This window comes from Eublepharis macularius, chromosome 17 (genome assembly GCF_028583425.1).
Source record: "Eublepharis macularius isolate TG4126 chromosome 17, MPM_Emac_v1.0, whole genome shotgun sequence".
In the NCBI taxonomy this organism is placed as follows: Eukaryota; Metazoa; Chordata; class Lepidosauria; order Squamata; family Eublepharidae; genus Eublepharis; species Eublepharis macularius.
The window spans coordinates 8,134,223-8,158,625 of record NC_072806.1 but is presented as its reverse complement, the minus strand read 5'-3'; the positions used below and the strand labels follow the sequence as shown (position 1 = coordinate 8,158,625).

General features: G+C 45.4%; 1 protein-coding gene across 2 annotated transcripts; it reads left to right on the top strand.

The window, feature by feature from the left end:
- Positions 1–475: 475 nt before the first annotated feature.
- On the top strand, positions 476–24,080 carry SLC35E2B (solute carrier family 35 member E2B). 2 transcript variants are annotated; one of them, XM_055001905.1, is made up of 10 exons: positions 488–554; positions 5,405–5,553; positions 9,238–9,730; positions 11,607–11,742; positions 12,864–12,991; positions 13,285–13,405; positions 14,340–14,393; positions 15,878–15,950; positions 19,095–19,240; positions 20,056–24,080. In XM_055001905.1, the coding sequence occupies exons 3-10, from the start codon at positions 9,409–9,411 to the stop codon at positions 20,297–20,299; spliced, it is 1,224 nt and encodes a 407-aa protein (XP_054857880.1). In that variant the 5' UTR covers positions 488–554; positions 5,405–5,553; positions 9,238–9,408; the 3' UTR covers positions 20,300–24,080. The 2 variants fall into 2 exon arrangements, with proteins under 2 accessions (XP_054857879.1, XP_054857880.1); XM_055001904.1 differs by lacking the exon at positions 5,405–5,553 and having other exon boundaries at positions 476–554.
- The last annotated feature ends 323 nt before the right edge of the window (positions 24,081–24,403 follow it).

The following is a 24,403-nucleotide window of genomic DNA, read 5'->3' as shown; positions in this document are numbered from 1 at the left end:
CTCAAGGTATAAACTTTCGAGAGTCAATCTTATGCTATCTGAAGAAGGAAGCGTTGACTCTTAAACGCGTATACTCTGAAAAATCTTAAGTTTCAGGTAGGTGGCTATTTTGGTCTGTAGGATTTGAGTCCAGTAACACCTTAGACTAATAGTGCACTCCGAAGAAGAGTCATTTCAGTCTAAGCTCATTCAAAGCAATGGGCTTAGACTGGAGTAACTCTGTTTAGGATTGCACTGTAAGAAGACCGGACTGAAATCCTGCTGTACCGACGTAACTCGGATGTGACTCAAGCGATCTAAGCCAGCGGCCGGCCTCACACCTTGTGGCGGTGAGTTCCGCAAGCGAACCACCTGCGGCGCGGAGAAGCCTCCTGGCGCGAGAAAGGCGCAGGGCAGCCTGGCCGAGCCGTCTCCTCCTCCCTCCGGAGGGGGCGGCCGCTTCCCTGCTGGTGCCCCGCCTGGCGGAGGAGGAGCCCTGGGCGTGCGGGCGAGGGTGGCGGCGGCAATCATGGCTGGGGAGGAAGGAGGAGAGCCCCGCGCGGGGCCAGAGGCAGGTGGGTGTGTTGGAGGGGCTGGGGGCGTGCGGGTGCCTTGCAGAGCAGGGCAGGGGCGGGGAGGCTGTGCATGCCTCCGTGCAACCCTTTGCAAGGCTGAGCCCAGAATCTCGGTTTCGGAACCGAGAAAGAATATTTGCATTTCCAGAGCAGGGCTTTGTCGAGAGGTGGGGGCTGGATGTAGCCGAACCCCAGATTCCTCGGACCCTGTTCCCAGGGCGGCGTTGCTGGAGTGCGTCTGCAGAGAAAGAGTCGCGTTCTGGTCCATTTGGAGCAATCCCCGCGTGTTTGGGGCTTCGCCAATACAGAAACCGACCTTTGCCTTGTTCGGACAATGCAGTCCTAAACAGAGTTGCTCCAGTCTAAGCCCATGATTATCTATGGGCCTAGACCGGAGGAACTCTGTTTGGGATTGCACTGTGAGTTAATTTCAGGTCCTTACTAGGCACTGCAGGCTGGGAGTCTAACATACCAGTCCTAAGCAGTCGGCTCAGAATCTCACTCAGGTCTATCTGGTGGGGCTTACTCCCAGGAAAAGGTGCGGAGGATTGCAGGGACGGAATCCTCGAGTTGGAAGGGGTCTTACAGATCATCTAGTCCAACCCCTGCCCGATGCAGGAACAGCCTAAAGCATCCCTGACAAGTATTCCGCGTTTGTGTGCAGATGTTGAGATGGATGGGAGTTCACCAGAGTGTTTAGACCGCTCCAGTAGCCTCCCCAAACCGGTTTCTGTCCAGCCCCTGATATGAATTGGAACTTTTGTTTCTTTAAAAATGTTCACCTGTGAGCAAAGCGGCTTGTGCAAGCTATAATTAAAAAAATTAGTGCAATTGTCGGGGGCCAGGGGAAAGTAGTTGCAGACGGGTTGTTGTTGTTAAGGCGCTGTGGAGTGCTTGAGTCAGGAAATAGTTTCAAGTGGTCAGCTGTGTTGGTCTGTAGAAGACCAGCGGGATTTAAGTCCAGTGGCACCTTAAAGACCTACCAGATTTTCAGGGCATGAGCTTTCGAGAGTCAAAACTCCCTTCTTCTTCTGTCTCAAATCCAAAGTCAGGAAAGAGGAGATCCTCTTTTTACCAGATCAAATCAAGATCTTGTTGATTTCCAGCACTTCCAAATGTCAAGGTAATTGCCTCTTGGATTTGTGCTCCACCATCCAGGTTCACTAGCCCTGAACATGGAAGTTCTGTTCTTGGCTATTCTGGTTCATAGATTTGCTGCTTCGCAGATGTATCTGATTGTTATTCATCTACAATAACACCCTCACTGGATGTGACCCAGGCCCGTCTGGTACTTCTGGAGAGGCTACAAGAAAGCTATGTAGGCAACCAGACCTCTACTGTGATCTCCGTGATCTTAGTTGTGTGATGAAAATTCAATTTAGCAATCCTAGTTAATAATTGCTGCCATCGAGGAATTTTTCTTATTCATTTATTATAATCTTATCTGCCTTTTCAGCTCAAGTGGGCTATCAAAAGAGCTTGCAGGCCAATATAAAGGACACTAAAATTCAATACCAATATTGGGAAGAACAAGATTCGGGTCTCTAGACTCGGATCTTGCTCTTCTACTATAGACCAACGTGGCTACCACCCTGAGGCAATGTTGTGAAGGGTATTCTTAGCTTCCCTGGATTCAGACATAGGGGGAAAGCATTGGTGCCCCTTTAAAAGCTATCCAGTCTTGTCCATAAAATATATCTTTGACTCCACCAAATACAGAGACTGCTCCATGAGCAACATGTGGCCAGTGTGATGTGCACATGGATGGATGGTGCAAGGGAAGACAGGCGGTACATGCTACAGCATATGTTTCCACTGACCCACACACGTTTCCTTTGCAAGACTTTGGTTGGAGACGGGACGTTTGAAAAAACAACAATAAGGCCATCTAGGACTTGAAGTCCTTCATTAAATGCTAGTTAAGAACAATGTTTTCACAGTAGTCCTTACAAATAATGCTTTAGGGTACGCCGGTATCTACTTAACTTTTATCTCTCACCTTCGTCCATCTTGCTGCTGGGCCTTTTTTTAACGCCTTGGATGAACAAGTTTGCCTGGGGAGCTTGCTTTGAAGTTCAGACATAAATCTGACTTTTTAAAGAAAGCATCGTTCAGAAAGCAGCAGAGAAAGCATTTTAGCCTTCCAGGATGTTTTGCTGCTGACCTCAGCCACTGATCTTTAAGAAAAAGTACCTTTTAAAAAAAGCTTTTGAACTTTTCAGCCATAAAGTTGCTGAGCAAGAGTTTGTCAGTGACTATGCTTCCGTTCAATTAGGATGCAATTTGGACTCTGGGTTTCTTTCTCACTCTGGGTGTTAAATTAGAAGAGTACAACCAGAAAGCTAGTATTATCACACTGACTGAGTTGTGAATGCGTCGCTTTCCTTCCAGATGCAATAGTTGCTGCAGTACAAACAAAACTCCAAGTCGCCAGAAAGAGTGTATGTGTATGCTCAAATCAGTCCAGGTTTCAATCAAGACCAAGAGTTTTTCTCCCAACAAAGCAGTTTCGATTTAATTTGGCGGGAAGGGAGGGTGAGCTTTCCATTTTAGTAAGTTTCTCTTTTTAAAATAAACTCTGAATGCAAATGTGTAACAAAATCTAGGCCCAGGGCTTAGGCCCTGGAGACATTAGTGGGCATGTAGTCTGAGTCATTGTACCTAGACTCTGGAACTCTCTGCCCCATGAGGGTTATCTAGTTCCCTTAATGCTTTCCTTCTGACCCCACATTTCAGAGAGTTTTTGCAGTGGGAACTTCTTTAGACTTTTGATATTACTGGTGCCTGTCAGCTGTTTTCCTTGGTGGTGTTTTTTTAAATCAGCGTCTGCTGCTGATACAGTTTGGTTTTAGGGGGATTTGTTTTACTCCTTGTTTTTGTTAAGAAGAGTATTTAGAAATTGTTGTTGCCTTGGATGCTATTTCCACCTATCTGTTCAATCATATTTTTATCCTGCTCTTCCTCCAAGGAGCTCAGAGCAGTGTACATGTTTTATCCTTACAACAACAGCCTTTTGGGGTAGGTTAGGCTGAGAGCGAGTGACTGGCTGAGGATTGGCCAGCAAGCTTCATCATCGCTCTCCAAGGCGTTCCAACTCAGGTCTCCAAGATTCGAGTCGATCCCTGTAACCCCTCCCCTAGTGGAAAGGCGAGAGAGAAATTCCCTAAATATCCATCTGTTTCTACATTTTTTTTATGTTGCAAGGTTTGAAAATGTTCTTCCTTTCCTCTGTTCTTCCTTCCTGACCTTTCTCTACAGTGAAAGATGCAGCTAAGCTATTTTGAAGCGCATTATTGCTCAAATGAATTCCACCCACTCCGCACAGGAGACAGTAACACCACCCAGATTGGAGCCGTCTCCAAATTTGAGTGGAGGGGTCTTTTGTTTGGAAAGCAGTGGGAGCTGTATAAGAGGGCCGGGCAAATTGTCTTAGGCGAAAAGCTCTAGACGTGGCGTTAGCGTCTGGCAATGCCTTTGTCTCCTTCCAGATGCCGGGCTTGTATCAGACTTTCAGGGTGTGAGTATGGTTTGTGGGTGGGAGAGACTCTTACGAGGTTTTTGCTTGTGTAGTGTGACTGCTGAAATTCTCAGCATGGCAATGGACTTTGCACGGAGATTGCTGTTTTATTTCTTAGAAATTGCACAGGAGAACGTCTCTCGATTGCCATTTGCAAAATTTTTGTTTGGTTAACCGGAGGGAGGGAAGGGTGCCACTCAGTCACAATCCCTTGAGTCAGTCTTCTTGTGTGCCAGTGCCAGTTCCTGTCCGTCTCTCTGTCCTTTGTGCTCTGCCCTTCCTACCTGCTGTTACCTCACAGGGTAGTTGTGAAGATAAAAATAGTTGCCTTTCACACAACCTTGTGGAGAGAATCCTGTTTTTCTTCTTTCAAAATGATTTTCCTCAGCAGTTTCTTGCACCAAGTAGACCCTGCCCCAAACACATGTACCACCAAACACCCTTTTTTCCCCTTCACAGTCTGAGGCAGATTTCTGCAGAGGGGGCATCCATCAACTTTGTTCATTGATTCATTCCTTACATTTATACCCCATCCACCCTCCAAGGCGCTCAGAGAAGTGTCTGTGCCTGGAATTAACTCATTTCCCCCCTCTGTACAACAACTCTGAGAGGTGGGTGCTTGGCCCAAGGTCACCCATTCAGCTTGGTGACTTGAGTAGAGATTCGAACCCGGGTTTTTCTGCGTCAAAGCCGGGGCGGGTTGACAGAAATGTAAGACGCTCTTCAAGTCCTCTGGGCTCAAAACTATTTAGGCATTTGCTCTCTGCCCTAGAGAACTTTGCACCTGAGGCAATTTTGAGGCCACAATGGATTGGATCTTTTTTGCCATTTTGTGATCACTTTCTCTCTCTGTTTTCCCACAATACAATTGCTTGAGCAAGCTTGGGGGCCTTCCCCTCTTGCAGAATTTCCTTTTTTAACAATCTGACTCCCGATTCTCTGCCCCGGTAGAAGCAGTGAGGAATCTTGCCTTTTTTGTGTTGTTTTTCTTCGGCTCGTCTTCTCCAGCACAGCAACCACACTCTGTCCCTTTCGGTGTTTTTCAAAACATGCGTAAACATGTGTGCATTCTGGCAGAGAGAGCGTTTTTGAGACGTGGCATAGAGACACAAAGGTTTGCCTCTCGTGCTGGGTTTAAAGTCAGTTTAAAAGGTCAGTGACGTGATTAAAGTACTTAAGGCTTCTCTGTTGCTGGGGAAATAGCCAGCCATGTTAGAAGTAAATATTTCATGACTTTATATCTTAATTAATTTGTCTGGAAGTCCATTTTTAGCCAGCCTGCTGTAACTTGCCTTCGAAGAGGCTTCAAACAGGATCTTTATGTTCTGGGTAGGTCCGAATCTCTCTACTCCCCTTACTCATCTGATCCGCACAACAGCCCTGTGAGGGCGCTTCGGTTGACAGTGGCTGAAGCGAGGTCATCCATGACTGAATGGGGATTTGAACTCGGGTCTCCCAGACTGCTTGCCGTTTTATGTGCATGTATGTATTCCACAACTGAATTTTATGTTTATGCACTTTTATTGTTGACTGATGCAGTTAGTTCTGTTTGTTTGACAATACTTCGTTATTTCTGTGAGGTGTTGGATGCTGCCTGAACTTTCGGTTTCTTTTGCTGCTCGTTTTTAACCTTTAACCAGTTGCTTTCTCACATATTTTGTACCTCAACTGTTTTATCTGGTTGTGTTTACTGCTGCCTTTGAGAGCTAGTTTGGTTGAGAGGTGCAGGATAGAATTGCCTAAATTAAATATTTTACAATATCTATGCAAAGGCTAGTAATAAGACTTAGTATTTAGAAATGTAGAGCTGAACACAACCCCCAAGGGTCATCTAGTCCAACCCTCTGCAAAATGTAGGAATTTCACAGCTATCTTCACCCCCTCCACTCCCCCAGTGACCCCTGCTCTATGCCTAGAGGAAGGCAGAAATCCTCTAGGATTCCTGGCTGATCTGGCCTGGAGGAAAATTCCTTCCTAACCCCAAAGTTTTGATTGGCATTATCATGGGCACATAGGCTTGCCAACCTCCAGGTAGAACCTGGAAATCTGGAATGACAACTGCTCTCCAAATGACAGGGATTAGTTCTCCGGAGAAAATGACTGCTTTGGAGGTGGGAATTTATAGCATTATACTTTGCAGAGCTCCCTCTCCAAATCCCACCCTCTCCCAGCTCCACCCCCCCCCCAAATCTCCAGGAATTACCCACCTGGGCTTGGCAACCATAGTACCGGCTCCTCCGTTCCTGCCCTCCCTCTCATGATTTATAGAACTTGATGCAGATTCTTGTTAAATACGTACAGCAAGACTGCTAGGTAGGTCAGTCTGGTTATCCCCGTGTTATGCATCGGATGAGTGAAGCTGAGAAAACAGCTTGTTTAATGGTCAAGGTAAAAAATGGTAGATGGGGGGAGGGGAATAAGTGTGCAACCCCCTGAAATTGAAAAGGCCAAAAATGTTCGAAGGAGACTGGGCGTGAGGGCGTGGAGAGCACATCAACCTCTGTGTGAAGCAGTATCAAAGGAGAGGCAGTGTTGTGTAGTGGTTAGAGCATCAGCTGTGGATAGAGGAGGCTTGCATTCAAATCCCATCTCTGTCCTAGAAGCTCATGAGGTGACCTTGAGTCAACTGTCGTCTCTCAAGTGTCACCTGCCTCACAGAATTGTTGTGAGCATAAAACAGAGGAGAGACATCCATGTGTGCTGTCTGGAGCTCCTTGAAAGATGGAAAGATTAAAAATGTGAACAGATTAATATTTATATACTCGGAAAGTGAGAGGTGCATGGGGAGAGCTATTGCTTTCACACATAATGGAGTCCATCAGTGCGAGGAAGCTGAAATGGGAGGGGGGACCTCTACCTGCCCACAAGTATCTTTCTCCTTGGCTTGGGTCTCTTTCTGTATTAGGGCTGGAGTGGGTGAAAACTTCCTCAAGCAACAAAGCGCAGTGAGGCAATATGGATGAGGGAGCAGGGTTTAATTCCTTTCTTTTGTGGGGAAAGCTCCTTCCTTCATTTAGGAACTATAAGTTGGTTACGTCTGGTTTGGCCTAAGACTGAATTGTGAGGCAGGATTCAAACGGCAGATTTCCTGCAGTTCGGTCTCTAGCTTCATATCTAGGTTTTGTACTGGGGTTGGAGGTCCTTGGACGTATGATTTTTTGCGCTTCTCCTAGGTGGGATTCATTTTTTTTTTAAAGTCACAAGCTTTTAGGCTTTGAAAGGAATTTTGGGTAAGAAAATACAGCTGCTCCAGTCCCCTTTCTTGAACTGAAGAGGAACTGTTTCGGGTAGTGTTGAATTGCAGAGAAAGGCATCAGAGATTGTAGAATTTTGGAAAAAAGGAAAAAAAACAGACCTTACAAATGGTGAGACCAGAGTTGCATACCTGGGACCAAGCACCATATGCTGTGACGGGAACTAGGGTTGCCAGCTCCAAGTTGGGAAATTCCTGGAGATCTGGGGGGTGAAACCTGGAGAAACCTGGAGAAAGTGGGGTTTGGGGAAGGAGAGGACCTTGGGCTGGCATAAATCCATAGAGTCCACCCCCCAAAGTAGCCATTTTCTCCAGGTGAACTGATCTCTGTGGCCTGGAGACCAGTTGTAATTCCGGGAGATCTCCAGCCACTACCTGGAGGCTAACAAAAAAGGAGGGGCCACCCCCGTTGTTGCTAACAATATAAAGGGAAACCCACGGGGGTTGTTAAGACTACTATGCACTACTACTATTAAGACTACTACTATTCTCTAGCGCGCCCCGTCTGAGGTAAGCACAGCTTTCTTAAAGATCTTGGCGCGCTAGAGAATAAACGGCCGCCGATAGTTACCAGTGGGATATTTTGACATGGTCCATTGGGATCGAGACAATAAGAACTGTATGCCAAACGCACACAGCTGGGAGTAAAATAATGTTGAGACTGACGCCCCTGATGAGGTGTTATCGAAATGTGAGCTTCAGCCGGCCCCAGATTGGGCGTGTCTCTTGCTTCCGAGTGAGCGACTTGCAGTGAAGTGGAATATACATGGACACTTTAACCCCTTGCTGCTTTGCGTTCAGAGAAGACATCATTTATGTTGGTGCAGTTTGTGATACTTAAGAAGACACGAGTTGGACACTGGCTAACTTATATTTACTTTGCAGGTTCATTCTATGTAAACTCTCATTGAATATGTACAAATTAATTTTCATGTTATGAATTTTGCATGTTGAGTTACAAGTAAACGATTACTGTATAAAGTAAGCTTTTGCATTCTGTGCATAGTAGTCTTAACAACCCCCATGGGTTTCCCTTTATATTACTACCTGGAGGCTGGCAACCCTAACGGGAAATCAAGACATTGAATGTTGACCCTAAAAACTGCTGAGGGAGGGGGTGAATCTGTGGTGTGACCAGGGCTCATTCTGAGGGGGAATGCACTGGAACACAGTTCTGGCAGTTCCTTGAAGAGGTCATGTCAGGTGGCCCTGCCCACCTGACTCAGCCATTTTGGGCCTGTTTCAGCCTGGATTGGGGCCAAAACAGCCTGGATCAGGCGTCTGACGGGTGGTGGATCACTCTCCTACTCAGCAGCGGCCCGATCCTGACCATTTTGGGTCCCTTTTTGGCCATTTTTCAGCCCCTTTTTGCCATTTTGGGCCCAATTTCGGCTCTGAACGGCCAGGATTGGCTCCAAAACAGCCAGGATAGGTGATGTCAGGGGGTGTGGCATATGCAAATCAGCCATGCTAATGACACACTTCCAGTGATGGCAAGGGGCGTGGCATATGCTAATGAGTTGTGCTAATACGTTCCTCCAGCTCTTTTTCTAAGAAGTGACCCCTGGGTGTGACATTGTGGAGGAGGTTGAATCTCTCCCAACATGCCACTTGGAAATGGCTGCCTCAGGCTTCTTTAAGACCTAGTAAGGGGGGAGTGGGGGAAGGTACCAATGCCAATCTTTCCACATTTTTTGGACCTAAAGTTGCTGGCAGGAAGGATGTTAGCTTGGATTATCCATCAGTTAACACCCCCCTTTCCCAGTACTGTAGCCCTGATTCATATTGAGTTCTTCAGCTTCTTTTTTGTGCTAAGTCTAAGAAACGCATTCCATTCACAGCACTCCAAACATCACATGTTGTTTAGGCCATAGTAATCTTTTCTTTCTTTCTCTGATTTTTTTTTAATCCAGTTCTTTACTCAGGAAACGGAACTCCTGTCTGGAAAAAGGATCTAACATTACCCACGAGCGAGAGGTGCCTCTGGGAGCCACGCTGCCAGAGCTGAAGGGCTGTTTCCACTTGGCCAAGCGGCTGCCTTTGACCAATGGTTGTTGCATCAAGGCCGACTTCCGGGCCTCAAGATGGCGGGTCAAACTCTGGAGGATGCTGCTGTTGTCGTCTCTCCTCTTCTCAAGGAGAAGCCCAAAAGCAAAGGCCTCTTCCCACTGGGATCCCTTTTCCACCACCGGACCGAAAAGTTTGTCATCTCCAGGAGCGACAGCGTGCCGGACGAGAACGTTTTGAAAATCACCATCACCGAGACCACCGTCATCGAGTCGGACTTGGGCATCTGGAACTCCCATGCCCTCATCTACCTCAGCCTGTGGTTCTTCTTCAGCTTTTGCACTCTTTTTCTTAATAAATACATTCTTTCGCTTCTGGAGGGTGAACCGAGCATGCTAGGTAAGTATGATCCTTCTAATAGCTGGCAGTGTTTGGGGGAGTAGGCCATTTAAAAAAAAACCCAAACTCTGTGTTAAACTTGATTCTGCAACCCATAATACTCTAATTGGGTAACTTTGCATCTCTGGTTTTGCATAATTTATTCTGCGATTTGCATTATTTATCCGGAACACGCCCATGCAGCTGGCTTATACCGAATCGGATGATGGGTCCAACAAGATCGGTAACGTCTACTCTCACTTGCAGTGGTTCTCCAGGGTCTCAGGTGGAGGTCCTTCATATCACCTGCTGCCTTGTCCTTTTACCTCGAGATGCCGTGGATTGAATCGGGGGCCTTCTGCATGCAAAGCCACTGAGAGGAAAGGAGCTAGACTTCGCTGCAGATTTTCTGCATCTTTTAGCATGTGGGGAGGGGGGGCTGGCCTCCTCCATCATAGCTTCTGACTCTCCATCATAGCTTCTGACTCTCAGCCCATTTTCTCCCCCTCCTCCAATTGTGGCTCCACTGGACAGTGGTGGTGGAGAGAGCCCTCAAGTCAGAGTTGACTTATGGCGACCCTGGTGGGGTTTTCATGGCAGGAGACCAAGAGAGGTGGCTTGCCGTTGCCTGCCTCTGCAACCCTGGTCTTCAGTGGAGGTCTCCCATCCAATTACTAACCAAGACCAACCCTGCTTAGCTTAAGATCAGGCTCACCTGGGCTATTCAGGTCAGAGTACACTGGATAGGGTGGAACATAACTCCCTTGCACTCCTTTGAGCCCCAACGGCATTAGCAGACCTAAAGAGTCAAAGATCCAGAGGAGTTAGCCATGTCTGCAGTAGCAAAATAGTCAAGAGTCCAGTAGCACCTTTAAGACTAACCAACTTTATTGTAGCATAAGCTTTCGAGAGCCACAGCTCTCTTCATCAGATGCAGGATGTTATTATACTGTTGTTATTGATTATTATTCATCAGATGTTATACTGTTATTATGGATGCATCTGATGAAGAGAGCTGTGGTTCTCGGAAGCTTATGCTAAAATAAAGTTGGTTAGTCTTAAAGGTGCTACTGGACTCTTTACTGTTCTCTCCTTTCAGGGCTCCTCCCATCAGAAAACGGAAGCTTGTCTTGGTGTCCTTGTGCTCAGTAGGGGTCTCTGGAGGTCCCTTTTCTTGATGTGAGGGGCACCTACAGGAGGCCATAGGGAGCATGACTTTATTGTTCTCTGCTTCCTCCGCTGTTGCCAGTCTCTGGATTGGCTCCGGGTCAGCTGTGGGTCTTCTGTTAGGCTATGAACCACTGTGGGCCTGGGTGCAAGCCTTGAAAGGAGTTATAGATGGCACAGAAGCTTGGCCCGTGACTTCTGGAAATGACAGTCTGTGGCTGCCCCACTTTTGGAATTTCATCAGACATCTACTCAAAGCAGGAGAATTCTTTGCTCGAATCCCGGGCAGACCGTTAAGTTGGCCAGTAGGTGATCTATCTCAATGCATCTGTGTTCTTCATCCGTGACTGTCTCCGCCACCTGGCAAAATTAGAGAGCTGGTGTAGTGTAGTCGTCAGAGCATCAGAGCTGGAGAAACCTGGGTTCAAGTCCCTGCTAAGACTTGGCCATTCATTCATTCATTCATTCATTCATTCATTCATTCATTCATTCATTCATTCATTCATTCATTCATTCTCTCTCATCCTAACTTACTTAACAGGGTTGTTGTGAAGGCAAAAAGAAAGAGGTATACGGACTGCAGTCTGCAAAGTGCTTTGGCTGCTTCAAAATGGCTTACAAACACTCTTGGTGTTAGTAATATGATCGGCCGGTGTCCTCTGCAGGCGAGAGGTAACGATCCATTTGAAGTCCTTGCCTCATTCGGCTGTTTTGTTTTTTACTCTTTCAGGTGCTGTCCAAATGCTCTCCACCACCTTCATCGGCTGCGTGAAGATGTTTGTCCCCTGCTGCTTGTACCAGCACAAAACGCGTCTTGCGTACCCGCCCAACTTTATCATGATCATGCTCTTTGTGGGGCTCATGAGGTAAAGAGTTAGGATGCCTCCCCCCATCAAAGCCCTGTCTATTGTTGCTCAGTCGAGCGCTGTGGTTAGCTAACGTTCTGCATCTGGAGTCGGTTGAACCGATGCACCGTAGTAGTTGTTGAGCTTTTTTCCTCGGAGTTGGAGATGCTGGTTTTGGAGATGTGTACAGAGCAGACAACTTCCCTCTGGGCTTCAGGCTTCCCTTCTTACCATAGGAAGTTGCTTTTTTACATGGTCAAGTCACTAGTTTAATCTTGCTCAATATTGTCTCCTTTTCGGAGTAGTGGCTCTCCAGGGCTTCATGTACTGAAAGGCCTTTCCCAGCCCCTGTGACTTAAGACTTTAAGTGGAGATGTTAAGACTTGAACTTGGGACCTTCTGCCTACAAAGCGGTTGCTCTGCCACCAGGGGGATTTGATTTAAATTGAATCAATTTAAATCACGATTTAAATCACGATTTAAATCACTAGTCAGTAAGACTAGATTTAAATCATGGTTTTCTATATAAAGACTCCTCACACTTAGCTTCTTGTGCAGATCAATTCCACTCCCAACTATCTTCTGTTCATTGAATTTTTTGAAACTTAGCGCTTAAGAGGTAAGGTGTTGGCTCTGTGTGCAAATATTTGCAAAGGAACAATGGGATTAAGGTCTTTTTCTCAACTGTGTATGTTTATTTTATAACTTTTTTGCTGTGAAGAAGACGTGATCTCTGCAGGCACAAATTCACAGTTTTGAGAACCGTAAAACCAAGCATCTGTGATAATATCTTCTAGATAGAAAAATTGCTCAATAATCTTACAGAAACCTCTGGAAGAGCATGACTTTGTGAATGGATTAATGGAATTCGTTTACCAAAAAATGTCAACATTGCATGAATATACAGCGTCATGCTACATAATTAAAAACTAATCCTTCTTTCATGATGATAACCTTTGGACTATAATGCATCTTAAATAGAAAACTATCTTTAGATAGATTTTTCCTCAAAAAACATTTTATTAAAAAAATCCAATTTAAATTAAAAAAATGGGATTTAAATTTAAACTATCTAATACAGGTATTTGCGTGTGTGTTTTAAGCATGCTGCATTAATCTTTCTTACCCTTCTCTCTCTTCAGGTTTGCAACGGTGGTTTTAGGCCTAGTCAGCCTGAAGAACGTCGCCGTTTCTTTTGCCGAGACGGTGAAAAGCTCTGCACCCATTTTTACTGTTATTATGTCCCGCATGATTTTAGGAGAATACACTGGTAAGTGCTGCGGACAGCCATTGCGGTTTTTGCTCGGTGGCTTGAATAAAGCGAGGAGCTACAAAGCGGTGGGCATATCGGACTAGATTCTGGGAGATATGTGTAACTGACTTACACCAGTGCAGATGTGCTTTTTAGCAAGCAGGTGACCCAAATCTATGACTGCATCAAATCACAACCAAATGTACATGCATTTCGTTGTGCTGATGGTCCCTGGCTTTAAAAGCCGCTTTTAAAATATCTGTTCTGCTCTGGTTTCTCTTCCCTTCTCCACCCACCTCTGATATTCACAGGATTGCTCGTGAATCTCTCTCTCATTCCCGTCATGGGAGGACTTGCTCTGTGTACAGCCACAGAGCTGAGCTTCAACATCCTTGGATTCTCCGCAGCTTTGTCCACAAATATTATGGACTGGTGAGTATTCCAAAGAGTGTGCATGAAGACGATGTCTGGCTCAGTTCAGGCATAGCATGAAAGCCGGGGTTTGTTTTAATTATGGTTAGTTTGCACAAGAAGCATTTGGCTGATGGACAGTCATTCAGACTGCTTTGCCTCAACAAAGACTGGTTTCCTCCCCTTCCCTCTACCCAGATATTTCTGTAGCAGCTTGATTTCGAGAGCCCACAGAGTTTGTTCACCCCTATCTTTTTGTCTTTCTTTCCCCAAATCAGTACCTCCCCATATGTACTCTCTTACCATCCCACAATACTGCAGACCTTTCTTGTATGCAAGATAGAAAATTATAACCACAACGGTTTAACCAGGGAGATTTTTGAATAGGCCCTATTCTGACAGAATTTGTCCTTGTGGGCTTAATAGAATCGATACATCCGTTCATGCCCTGCTCAAATGTAGGTTCTTTGAAAATATAAGAGATTAATTAAACCAAAGCAGTTTAAATACCTGAATCTTGAAGCCGCTTGCCGCTTCGGGATGTGGATTATTCTGGATTGTTTTCCTGCTTCGGGTAAACTCGAAGCGGGAAACCCAAATCCTTTTCAGGTGCACACCCCTACTAACCATAGTTTGTTTAATTAAAGCATCCTTTTGCATTCAAGACTGAGCCTGTTGTGTTTAATAAAAAAAACTCCACATTAAGCGAGTTTCCAGATGTCTGTTTGCTCTGCATAAGTAGCCAAGAGGGCCGCTGCCAATTGGGGTAAACAGTACAAAACTAGATGGACCAATGGTCTGTCTCGGTATACAGCAGCTTCATTTGTCTATTGCTATACTGGTGGGAGGAGGCAGCTAAAAATCGAGTCCTGGGAACTCAGCCAAGGGAAGCCTGCCATTTCCCTGTATTCTCAGCGGTGCTAACAAATAAATGCGAATTTCCTTTCCCTTGTAGCTTGCAAAATGTTTTCTCCAAAAAACTACTAAGTGGAGACAAGTACCGATTCTCGTAAGTATTTGCGACACTGCAAACGTTTTTATAGGCCAATTAACTGGGTTGTTAGCTGTACCGGGAACAGCTCACAACTAGACTTCTTGGGTAGGTTTTCTGTGTGTAACTTGGGAATGAAACAAGGTTGTCCTGGTAGATCTGTGGTCAGGTCTCCCAATGCCTTTAACGTCAATGTAGCTGCTAGAGTTAAAAATGTGGTTAACACCTGCTGGTGTTGACTTCCCTGTTTAGTTCCCTAACCTTGGCATATGACCGTATGTACCTCTCCAGATGCCATATTCCCACCTCTTTGAACTCCTTTCAGCGTTCTACCTTGCGACGATAGAAGCATGCCCCATTGTGGGCTTCTGGCTGATATCAACTCTCTTTTAGGAAAAAAAGAGTTCTAAAATTGTGTTGGGCATGTGGCATTGAGCCCAAGGAAGTTCATTTCTAACTACAACTGGCTGGCTTATCTAGGTGTTGAGTGCAACTCTCAATAGCCCTTCATCTGAGCGTTATAAACCTTTATCTCTCACCCCTTTCAACAGCCCATCTTTTAATTCCTGTACCAGCCAGAGAGCTTAACCTGGGACTGGAAACTGACAGAAAGGATATCCCAGGAAACAATATATATACAATACACAAAGTAAGGCAGTAAAGTAATGTTTTATCAACAATACGAAAGTGTATCAAGTTTTTCAAGCAATTCATGTGACCAGGGCTTTTTTTCTGGGAAAAGAGGTGGTGGAACTCAGTGGGTTGCCAGCACAGGACCACACAATGATGTCACTTTGGGTCAGCTGGAACAAGGGGAGTTTTTAAAAGTTTAAATTGCCCTCAGTGAAAATAGTCACATGGCTGGTGGCTCCGCCCCCTGATCTCCGGACAGAGGGGAGTTTAGATTGCCCTCCCCGCCACTGTGCAGAGGGCAGTCTAAATTCCTCTCTGTCTGGAGATCAGGGGGCGGGGCCACCAGTCGTGACCATTTTCAAGAGGTGCCGGAACTCCGTTCCACCACGTTCCAGCTGAAAAAAAGCCCTGCATATGACAGTAAATGCAAAAGAATTCATGTCTCAGTACTCTACAGCATATACAAATTTATCCAAGTGGTGGAAAAATCATTTAAGTTCATTCACAGCTTCATCGTTATTCATTGTCAGGCATGCTGTTGCACCGTTGTGAATGAACTTAAATGATTTTTCCACCACTTGGATGAATTTGTATACACTGTAGAGTATTGAGACATGAATTCTTTTGCATTTATTGTCATATGAATTGCTTGAAAAACTTGATACACTTTCGTATTGTTGATAAAATGTTACTTTATTGCCTTACTTTGTGTATTGCGTATATATTGTTTCCTGGGATTACCTTTCTGTCATCTTTTAATTCCAGCAGTGCTTTAAGAATCAGTTGTTTTTCTGCTTCACCTTTGTGACTGTGATCTTCAGTGCAACTGTGCACACGCTTTATAACACACACACACTCCTTTTACACAGAGCACCAGAACTTCAGTTCTACACCAGCGCAGCGGCAGTGATCATGCTCATTCCAGCGTGGATATTTTTTATGGTGAGATCTGTCCCCGTTCTTCTCCCTCCATCCCCACCGCTACAGCTCAGAAGCCATCCAGCAAGGCAATTACTTGTGTACTTACAAATAAATGGAACCTCCATATTCCGAAGCAGTATACCTCTGTACACCAGAGGGCTCTTGGCTACATGCTGTGCTTATGGAATCCATGGAGGTGTCTGGTTAGCCTCTCTGGAAAGCAGCATGCCGGATTAGATAGACTTTTGTTGTAATCCAGTAAGGCAGTTCTTGTAGACTTATAGATAAATGGAACTTCCATGTTTAGAGGCAATATATCTGTGAATACCAGGTTCAGGAGACAAAAGAACAGGGAAGGGTTTTTTCTCCAGAGGACCTGCTCATGGGCTTCATAGCAGCAGCTAGTTGGCCACTTTGCTGGAATAGCTGATCTAGCAAGCCTCTGCTTGTATTCTTAATAAAGTGGCTTGCTTAGGGTAGAATGGATTTATTATTGTTATTTTAAACATCTTGATCCCCCCCCTGGCTTTCAGCTAAGATTGATGGCTTATAACAATTGAAATCCAATGCAGATTTGATAGGCGGGAATCTCTTCTGGTCCTTGGCATTTTGATGCCAGATTCAAGGGCCCAAGACTTCCCTCTAGGAGGCGGTGGGTGGGGGGGCATTGAAATAGCTGCAGTTGGATTTGCTTCAAGTTAAAGATGCCAGCCCAGCATCCTGAGTCCCCTTGCATTGCTTGACCGGCTTGGTCCAGCAGCCACCTGGCTCTCTCCTTTTCCAACTCTTATCATCAATTACCTGTCCTGCCACCTCTCAGACTCCATTAGCAATGGGCCGCTTGGCAGAAGAGAGCCTTCATGGAGCAGCAGTCCAAACAAAAAGAGAGCGAGGTTAATTTATAATCTGTTTGTGTGTATTCCGGCATCAGTTGCCTTGGGAATAAATTGCCAAAAGGCAGGACAGGAACATTAAATAAATAAGATGTGCTGGAGGGAGCCCAAAAGCTTGAAGAATGGTTGCAACATGGCAAAAATTCACATTTGTAAACCAGATGCCCTGGAAGGCCCATTGTGGGGACAGACTCTCCTCTCTTGTTGCCTCACAGCAAGCATTTCACATTCAGAGGTATACTGCCTCTGAACATGGAGGCTCCACTTAGTTATCTGGGCTAATAACCATCACTGAACCTCTCCTTCACAAACCTTTCTAACTACCTTTGAAAGCCACCTAACTCATCATTGCCTCCTATTGGCAGTTTGCTCCAGAGGAGAATTTTGCTCATGTGTGAAGTTGTACTTCCTTCGGTCTGCCTGAAGCTACTCCCCAGTAACTTCATTGCATGCCTCCAAACTCCATTATTAGACTGAGACGACTTCCCCCTCTTTAGTAGCGTTCCTCTCCTTAGTTGTAACTAGGGTTGCCAAGTCCAGGTTGGGAAATTCCTGGAGATTTGGGGGGTGGAGCCTAGAGAGGGTGGGGTTTGGGGAGGGGAGGGGCCTCAGTGGAGTATAATGCCACGGACTTCACCCTTCAGAGTAGCCATTTTCTCCAGGGGAACTGGTCTCTGTTGCCTGGAGATCAGTTGTAATTCCAGGAGATCTCCAGCTACCACTTGGAGGCTGGCAACCCTAGTTGTAACTAGACCCAGAGGAGTTAGCCGTGTTTGAGTATTACAGCTCTCTTCATCAGGTACATCTGACAAAGAGAGCTGTTGTTCTCGAAAGCTTATGCTACAGTAAAGTTGGTTAGTCTTAAAGGTGCTACTGGACTCTTTACTAGTTGTAACTGTGGTTCTACTTTCCCCTTTTCTTGAACATCCACTTTTTCTCGCAGCCTGAGATGCTTGAGGGCATCCAATGAAGCTGATGAGCAGTCGATTCAGGACAGATAACAGGAAATACGGCTTTACGCGACGAGTGATTAATTTGTGCAATGCCCTGCCTGAGAATGTGGTGATGGCCCCAGGCCTAAACGGCTGTAAAAGAGAGATTCAGAGGAGAGGCTTAGGAGTGGCTACAGGCCATGTTGTCTAAAAAGAACCTCCACGTTCAGAGGCAGAAAACTGGGTGCAAAGGAGAGGAACCAGGATGCTCTTCAGCACCTTAGAGACCAAGTCCTACAAGGAAAGACTGAGGGACATGGGAGCGTTCAGTTTGGAGAAGAGGAAGTTGAGGCGAGACATGATTTTAAAGACTTTTTTGTGGGGGAGCTGTTCTTATTGGCCCCAGAAGATAGGACTTGAAACAATGGGTTTAAACTACAGAACGGAAGGTATCGGTTGAACATTAGGAAAAACTTCTTCGCATTAAGAGTAATCCAGCAGTGGAATCGGCTACCTAGGGATGTGGTGAGATCCCCCTCATTGGCAGTCTTCGAGGAGCGGCTGGATGAATACTTGTCGGGGATGCTTTAGGCGGTTCCTGCATTGGGGAGGGGGTTGGACTAGATGGTCTGTAAGGCCCCGTCCAGCTCTATGACTTTATGAAACCTCTGAAACCCAGTGCCAGGAGGCAGCATCAGGAGAAGGCCTCGGCCTCTCTGCCTTTTTATTGGCCCTCCAGAATAACTAGTTGGCCACTGTGTGAGATAGGATGCTACACTAGGAGTCTCTCTACACGAGACGCCTGGGCGTGTGTTCATCAAGTGCCGGGAGATGAAATGTTAGCCGAGAAGTGTAGTTTTAAATGACAGAGCCTGCAGAGATCGCTCCGGATTCTCTCACAGCCCTCCGCTGGCCTCTGGCGTGCTGGACTGTCTCCCCTTCTGGAGCCTTTGTTCTGCTGCCCTCACTGCTTAAAATTAACCAAATTAAATTCAAATTAAATTTGAATTAACCAAGCCTCGGCAGAGCAAAGGCTCCGGAAGGAAAGACAGTCCAGCATACCAGAGGCGGCAGAGGGCTGTGAGAGAGACCATCCCCTCCAGAGAGATCTCCGCCGGCTCTGTCATTTAAAACTATGCTTCTTGGCTAACATTGCATATCCCGACATGTGAAGAACAGTGTTAGAAGTCTTGTGTAGAGAGACTGTAACGGACTGAGGGTCTGATCTGGCTGGGCTCTTCTTACGCTTCTTCGTTAAATCTCAGATTCCTGGCCTAACGAGATCTTCGCTCTCCCCTTGCCAAGATTTCCTTGCTTTATGGCTTTTTGTTTCCTTTTAGGATGTGCCAGTCATTGGGAAAAGTGGAAGGAGCTTCCACTACAATCAAGATGTCGTTGGGCTGCTCTTAATAGATGGAGTCTTGTTTCATCTTCAGAGTGTTACAGCTTATGCCTTGATGGGCAAAATTTCTCCAGTGACTTTCAGGTAAAAAACAGGGTTGAGATTAATACAAGATCTGGCCAAAAAACAAATCCCCAGAACAATAGAAAGGAAGAACGACAACAATAAGCTCATCCTGGTTTCTAAATTCAGAAGAGAGCCTCCCAAATGGTCAAAACAGCTGTTGGCGAGATGTTGCTCCCCTTTCTGATTGACAGTTCTGTGATCACAACAAGAAATAGCTGTTAACAATGACTACCGGTGTCCAGTTTTATTATAGAAACTGTTTCAAGTTCTCTTTTGCTAAAAGATGTGATGTGAATTTTAGGAACTGGCTTTACTGTTTAAGCTTATTTGTCGGTCCATTAAGTGAATAAGATGGCTATGTTTTTTTAAACAAATAGCTTAATTATGGGCAATGCATTTATAAAATGTTGACAGCAGGTGCTATCTTAGAAGATGTGTTACATTTTCCCCACAGGAGGAAATACTTTTCCAAATACAAATATAAATACAAAGGCTTTCTCTCTCAGATGGCTCTTGCTGTGTCACATGCCCACAGGCAGTCTCTAGAAACAAATGTTATATCAATTTGAATCGCGCTTAGAAGTCACATTCCTTCTTTCCCTTTTCTGACATACAGGAGGGAGTCAGGTTTCTTCTAAGATGATTCTTGTTGTGCTGTGTGTAACTCGTTCAAAAGAAAAAGGAAAAAGGCTGTCCCTCAACTTTATTCACTTGGAAAATTTGTGCAGATTTAAGATCTTAAACTTGCATTATACTCAGCTTCGATTCTGGTAGTTGGATGATAGCTAAAATGAAGGTTAATGATTTGTACAAATAATTTTCTTCTTCTTCAGTGTCGCCAGTACAGTGAAGCACGCGTTGTCTATTTGGTTAAGTATTATCGTGTTCGGTAACAAGATCACCAGCCTCTCAGCCATTGGGACAGTTCTGGTGACGGTTGGGGTCCTGCTGTATAACAAAGCAAAACAACACCAGCAAGAAACCATCCAGGGCCTGGTGACGGCATCAACTCTTCAGCCACCCCAGGGCAAAAATGAAGACACTGAGCCTTTGATCCCGAAGGAGTTAAAGCCATAACAATGAGATGGCCCTTGATCCATTGCAGTAAAACTCTGTTTTTGGAAGACCACTATCCCAGGGATTGGATGTGCCTGGGGCCTGTCGTACTTGCAGTCCAGAGGTAGGGTGAGGTGAGGTTGCATGATGATCAAGCCAGGAGTCGTACAAGAAACAGATTCAGAGCAAAAGAAATGTTGACAAGCGAGCTTGACTTTTGCCTTTCTGACTGCAAAATGCAAAAAGGTAAAAGGTCTCTGGGTCCAAACCCTCCATCAGAGCAACGTGAAATGTGGCAGCCTTTTTCTGGCACAATGCACGCACATGGCAAGACGTGGAAGCAGTCCGACTTTCTTCATTGTGTACGTGAGCCAAAGTGACAGTGTGTTGGAAGGTCTACGGCAATGGTTGCTTTTGACTTGTGTGCTGGCTGGCATCAACCGTTACGGAGGGTCTAAAATTCCAAGACACTGTCCAAGCATCTTCTGGAGTTGAACCAGCAAGGGGGATTCAGTTGGGGTGCAGGATAATGCACTAACCACTAGCTCATTATGGGTCACATCTGTACCCCCCAAACCCACTTCCCATACCCATTTTGATGGACCCAAACTTCACTTTGATGGAACTGATACCACTAATTCTCTCAGCAAGACCCACCGGAGATATTTAGCCGTCGATGAAGTGACATCAGCAATTTTGATAGCAAATTCCCCCTTCCCCATCTCCTGGTTAATCTGAGAGTCAGAACACATGAGACAAAATACCTAGATTCAACTTGTGTTCTCTTACCTAAAGGTTTGCAGGGAAGTGTAGGCGTCCTTGCAGCTTAAAGTTTTGCATTTACAGTGCAGGCGTCCTTGCAGCTTAAAGTTTCGCATTTACAGTGCAGGCGTCCTTGCAGCTTAAAGTTTAGCATTTACAGTGCAGGCATCCTTGCAGCTTAAAGTTTAGCATTTACAGAGCAGTGAGGAGGGAAGTGCAGGCGTGGGGCGCCTTTCCTCCCACTCTCAAGGTGCATCACAGCATTTTCCCTTCCCCTCACCCGGCCTGGCCCTGCAGAGCGATGCCTGGCTGCACCGGGAGACTTTGAGCTGCAAGGACCCCCGCACATCCCTCTCTGCTGCTCTGTAAATGCTAAACTTTAAGCTGCAAGGACGCCTACACTTCCCGACAAACCTTTAGGTAAGAGAACATGAGTTGAACCTAGGTATTTCATCTCATGTGTTTCGACTGTTAGTGTCCTCTTGAATTCAGGTTTATAATGTAATTTTTAGAGCAGGGATAGACAGTAAGGTCCATCTGGATGGGAGGGTGAACAACTTGAATTTTTTAAAAATACAGATCTAATATGTAGGCATGCAATAAATAACGGACTGTTGGAAAGCGGGATTATGACATGGTTGCTGCAGGGTCTTTTCTTTGCTGAAGTGTTTCCTGTTTTGACATAAGGAATGAAGGCATTCTTCGGGGAGAAGATAATGCAAAGAGGATGGAATGGCACAGTTTTTTAAAAAAAATATGACTGAGATGTTCTTGCTACATCTTTGGTTTTCAGGTTAGCATGGAAGATTTTAGAAAGCATGGGAGAGAATTGGTACGATCTGGTGGTGGGCCAAGGCCGCTCTCCTTGCAAGTCCCTTATGTACAGGCCTAATGCCCCTGACAAATGGTTAAGCAGCTTGGGGCCCAGCTGAAAATGTCCCTTTGGCAGGAAGTAGTATTTGAGCTGTAATTTGCTCACCTTTGAGCTGTTGGGTTTTTAGGTGCTTTCAGGAGCACAGTGAACCTTTTCTGGTTCTCCTTTGGGCAGTGGCACAGACGGGACTTAAGTGGATGAAGGTGTGTTTAGCCGATATATTGAGATGGGGATGGTGGGATTTGATGACTGCTCAGACCATTCTGGGCCTCAGATTCTGTAGGGCGCTTCAGATCTTTTCTTTCTTTTCCTTCCTTCCTTCCTTCCTTCCTTCCTTCCTTCCTTCCTTCCTTTCTTTCTCTGTCTCTGGCATTCCATGGATATCTGCCTGATTTCCCTCTTCATGAGGACTAGGAGGTAAGGCTTGTGTGTGCTCAGATCCGAAAGTAAAAAAAAAATCAAAATTCTGTACTGAGAAAAGCACAGGTAATCTGCATGATTGTGAATAACTGACTTGGCAGTTTCTGCTATTTTTCCTTTTGCTTATAATTATGAAGAATAGCCAAGCCCTTTGCCAGACAGGGTAGCTCTTCTGACTGATTTCAACATACCTTATGCAGCAATCCTCTCGGGCTCCTAAGAGTTTCCCAGGCTTTCAAACACACATGTCCAGCCATGAGGACTAGAACCTTATTTTGTTGGTTTGTTTCAAGATAAAAGCTGACATTCTCTAGAAACTGGATTCCACAGCCCAGCCCAGATATCTGCGTTTTTCCTGCAGAATCATAATGTACATCCAACCTAGACTGTATGTCATTTTTGTTTTTGTTGCTTATTTGGAACAATATGCCGTTGCACATTCCTGCCATTTTGAATCCATCCACTTGTATAACCTCATGTTTAGAGAAAAGTGCTTCTCTGCTTGAACTACTGCTTGCCAGAGTAGACAAAACTGAGCTGGACAGGCCTCGGTGTGGCTTCATGGATTTTAGCAATCCCTTCTTGCATTACATAGCAAAGCACAACACCCCCCCTCCAATAAAATGTATATATTGATGACCTAACACATATTTCAAGGTTGTAATATTGTTTATGACAGAATGCCTGTTCTGTGTCAGAATGGTTCTTCTAAGATGGCATTGAGGGGAGACTGCCTGAACTAAAGGGGGGCACCATTATTGATTAAAAGGTTTTATATCAGTTAATTTAACCAACAGATTGATTAAAAGTTGCCACCATAACAATCACAGAGTCATTGCACGGCCTCTGCTGTACTAACACCGCACAGGCTTTGATTGGCTGTATTGATTGATATTGATACAAGATTTAACTGGCCTTGTCCAAAGGATTGCCTCTTCCAAGGTGACCTGCTGCAGTCTTGGGAAATCCACTGGAATGTTCTCCAAAAGATGTTTGCCAAGGTGGAAAGCAATAGAGCATATATCCTCGGTTGACAAAGGAGACTTGCTCCCAAGGAACCTTGGCAGCTATCGTTCTGAGAGGCAGTCTAAGGGACTTCTCAGTATCGTCCGTTACCATTAGAATTTGGGGGGGGGCAGTGACCATGGTAATTGAAACTGTAAATGACTACTAAATCTGTGCTGTAGGCATGTCCTTGTCAGTTTTTAAAGGTCTCAAACTTGCAACTGCCGCAGTGTTCCTGTGCAGGAAGAGTTTGTCATGTTCGGACACCCGCCTGCCTGTTCCTCTGTAATGGTAAGCCTTTTTCTGAGGACACTTGAAGACATGCAAACATGTTTGCCAGTGCTTCTATGACGAGGCCAAACCATAAACGTATTGGATGCCAATTTGAGACTGAGAACAATCATACCGTTATGCCATGCTCGGGTATCTGCTATTCCAGTATTGACCAAACCTCAAATGTCTGTGAACGTCTGAAATTTCCATTTTTATTAGACTGGCTCGATCCCACTGTGACATCTGTTACAATCTCCAGTCAACTGGTCCTGTGGATAATGTATTGCTCCCTGTGTGAGATGCAAACGTATCAGCTACAGAATGTACTCAATGCAATTGATTTTTTATGGGGAGGGGGGAATCTATTGTGTAATCCTCTAACTGTAAAAATACGTTTTTTGTGTACTGTATCTTTCGAGGATCCTGTTTTGTTAAGAACAAATAAACCCGGTTGACTGTGTATATACAGACAGTTCTCCAGGTGCTTATTTGGATACTTTTGAGCTTTACCTCAGTGTCACAAAACTTTACATCTTACATTTCATGGTCTCTCTGCCTGACCCCCTGCCTGTTCCCCTGTGATTCTATGGTTGCCAACTCCACCCTGGGAAATTCCTGGAGATTTCGGGGTGGTGTCTGCAGGGGGGAATCTAGGAAAGGTTTTCATCTGCAAATCTAGGGTGGCCCATAGAGACCATCCTCTGAAGCTACCATTTTCTTCAGTCCCTGCAGTCTGGAGATTAATTGTAATTTCAAGAGAACTCCAAGCCAGGGTTGCCAGCTCCAAGTTG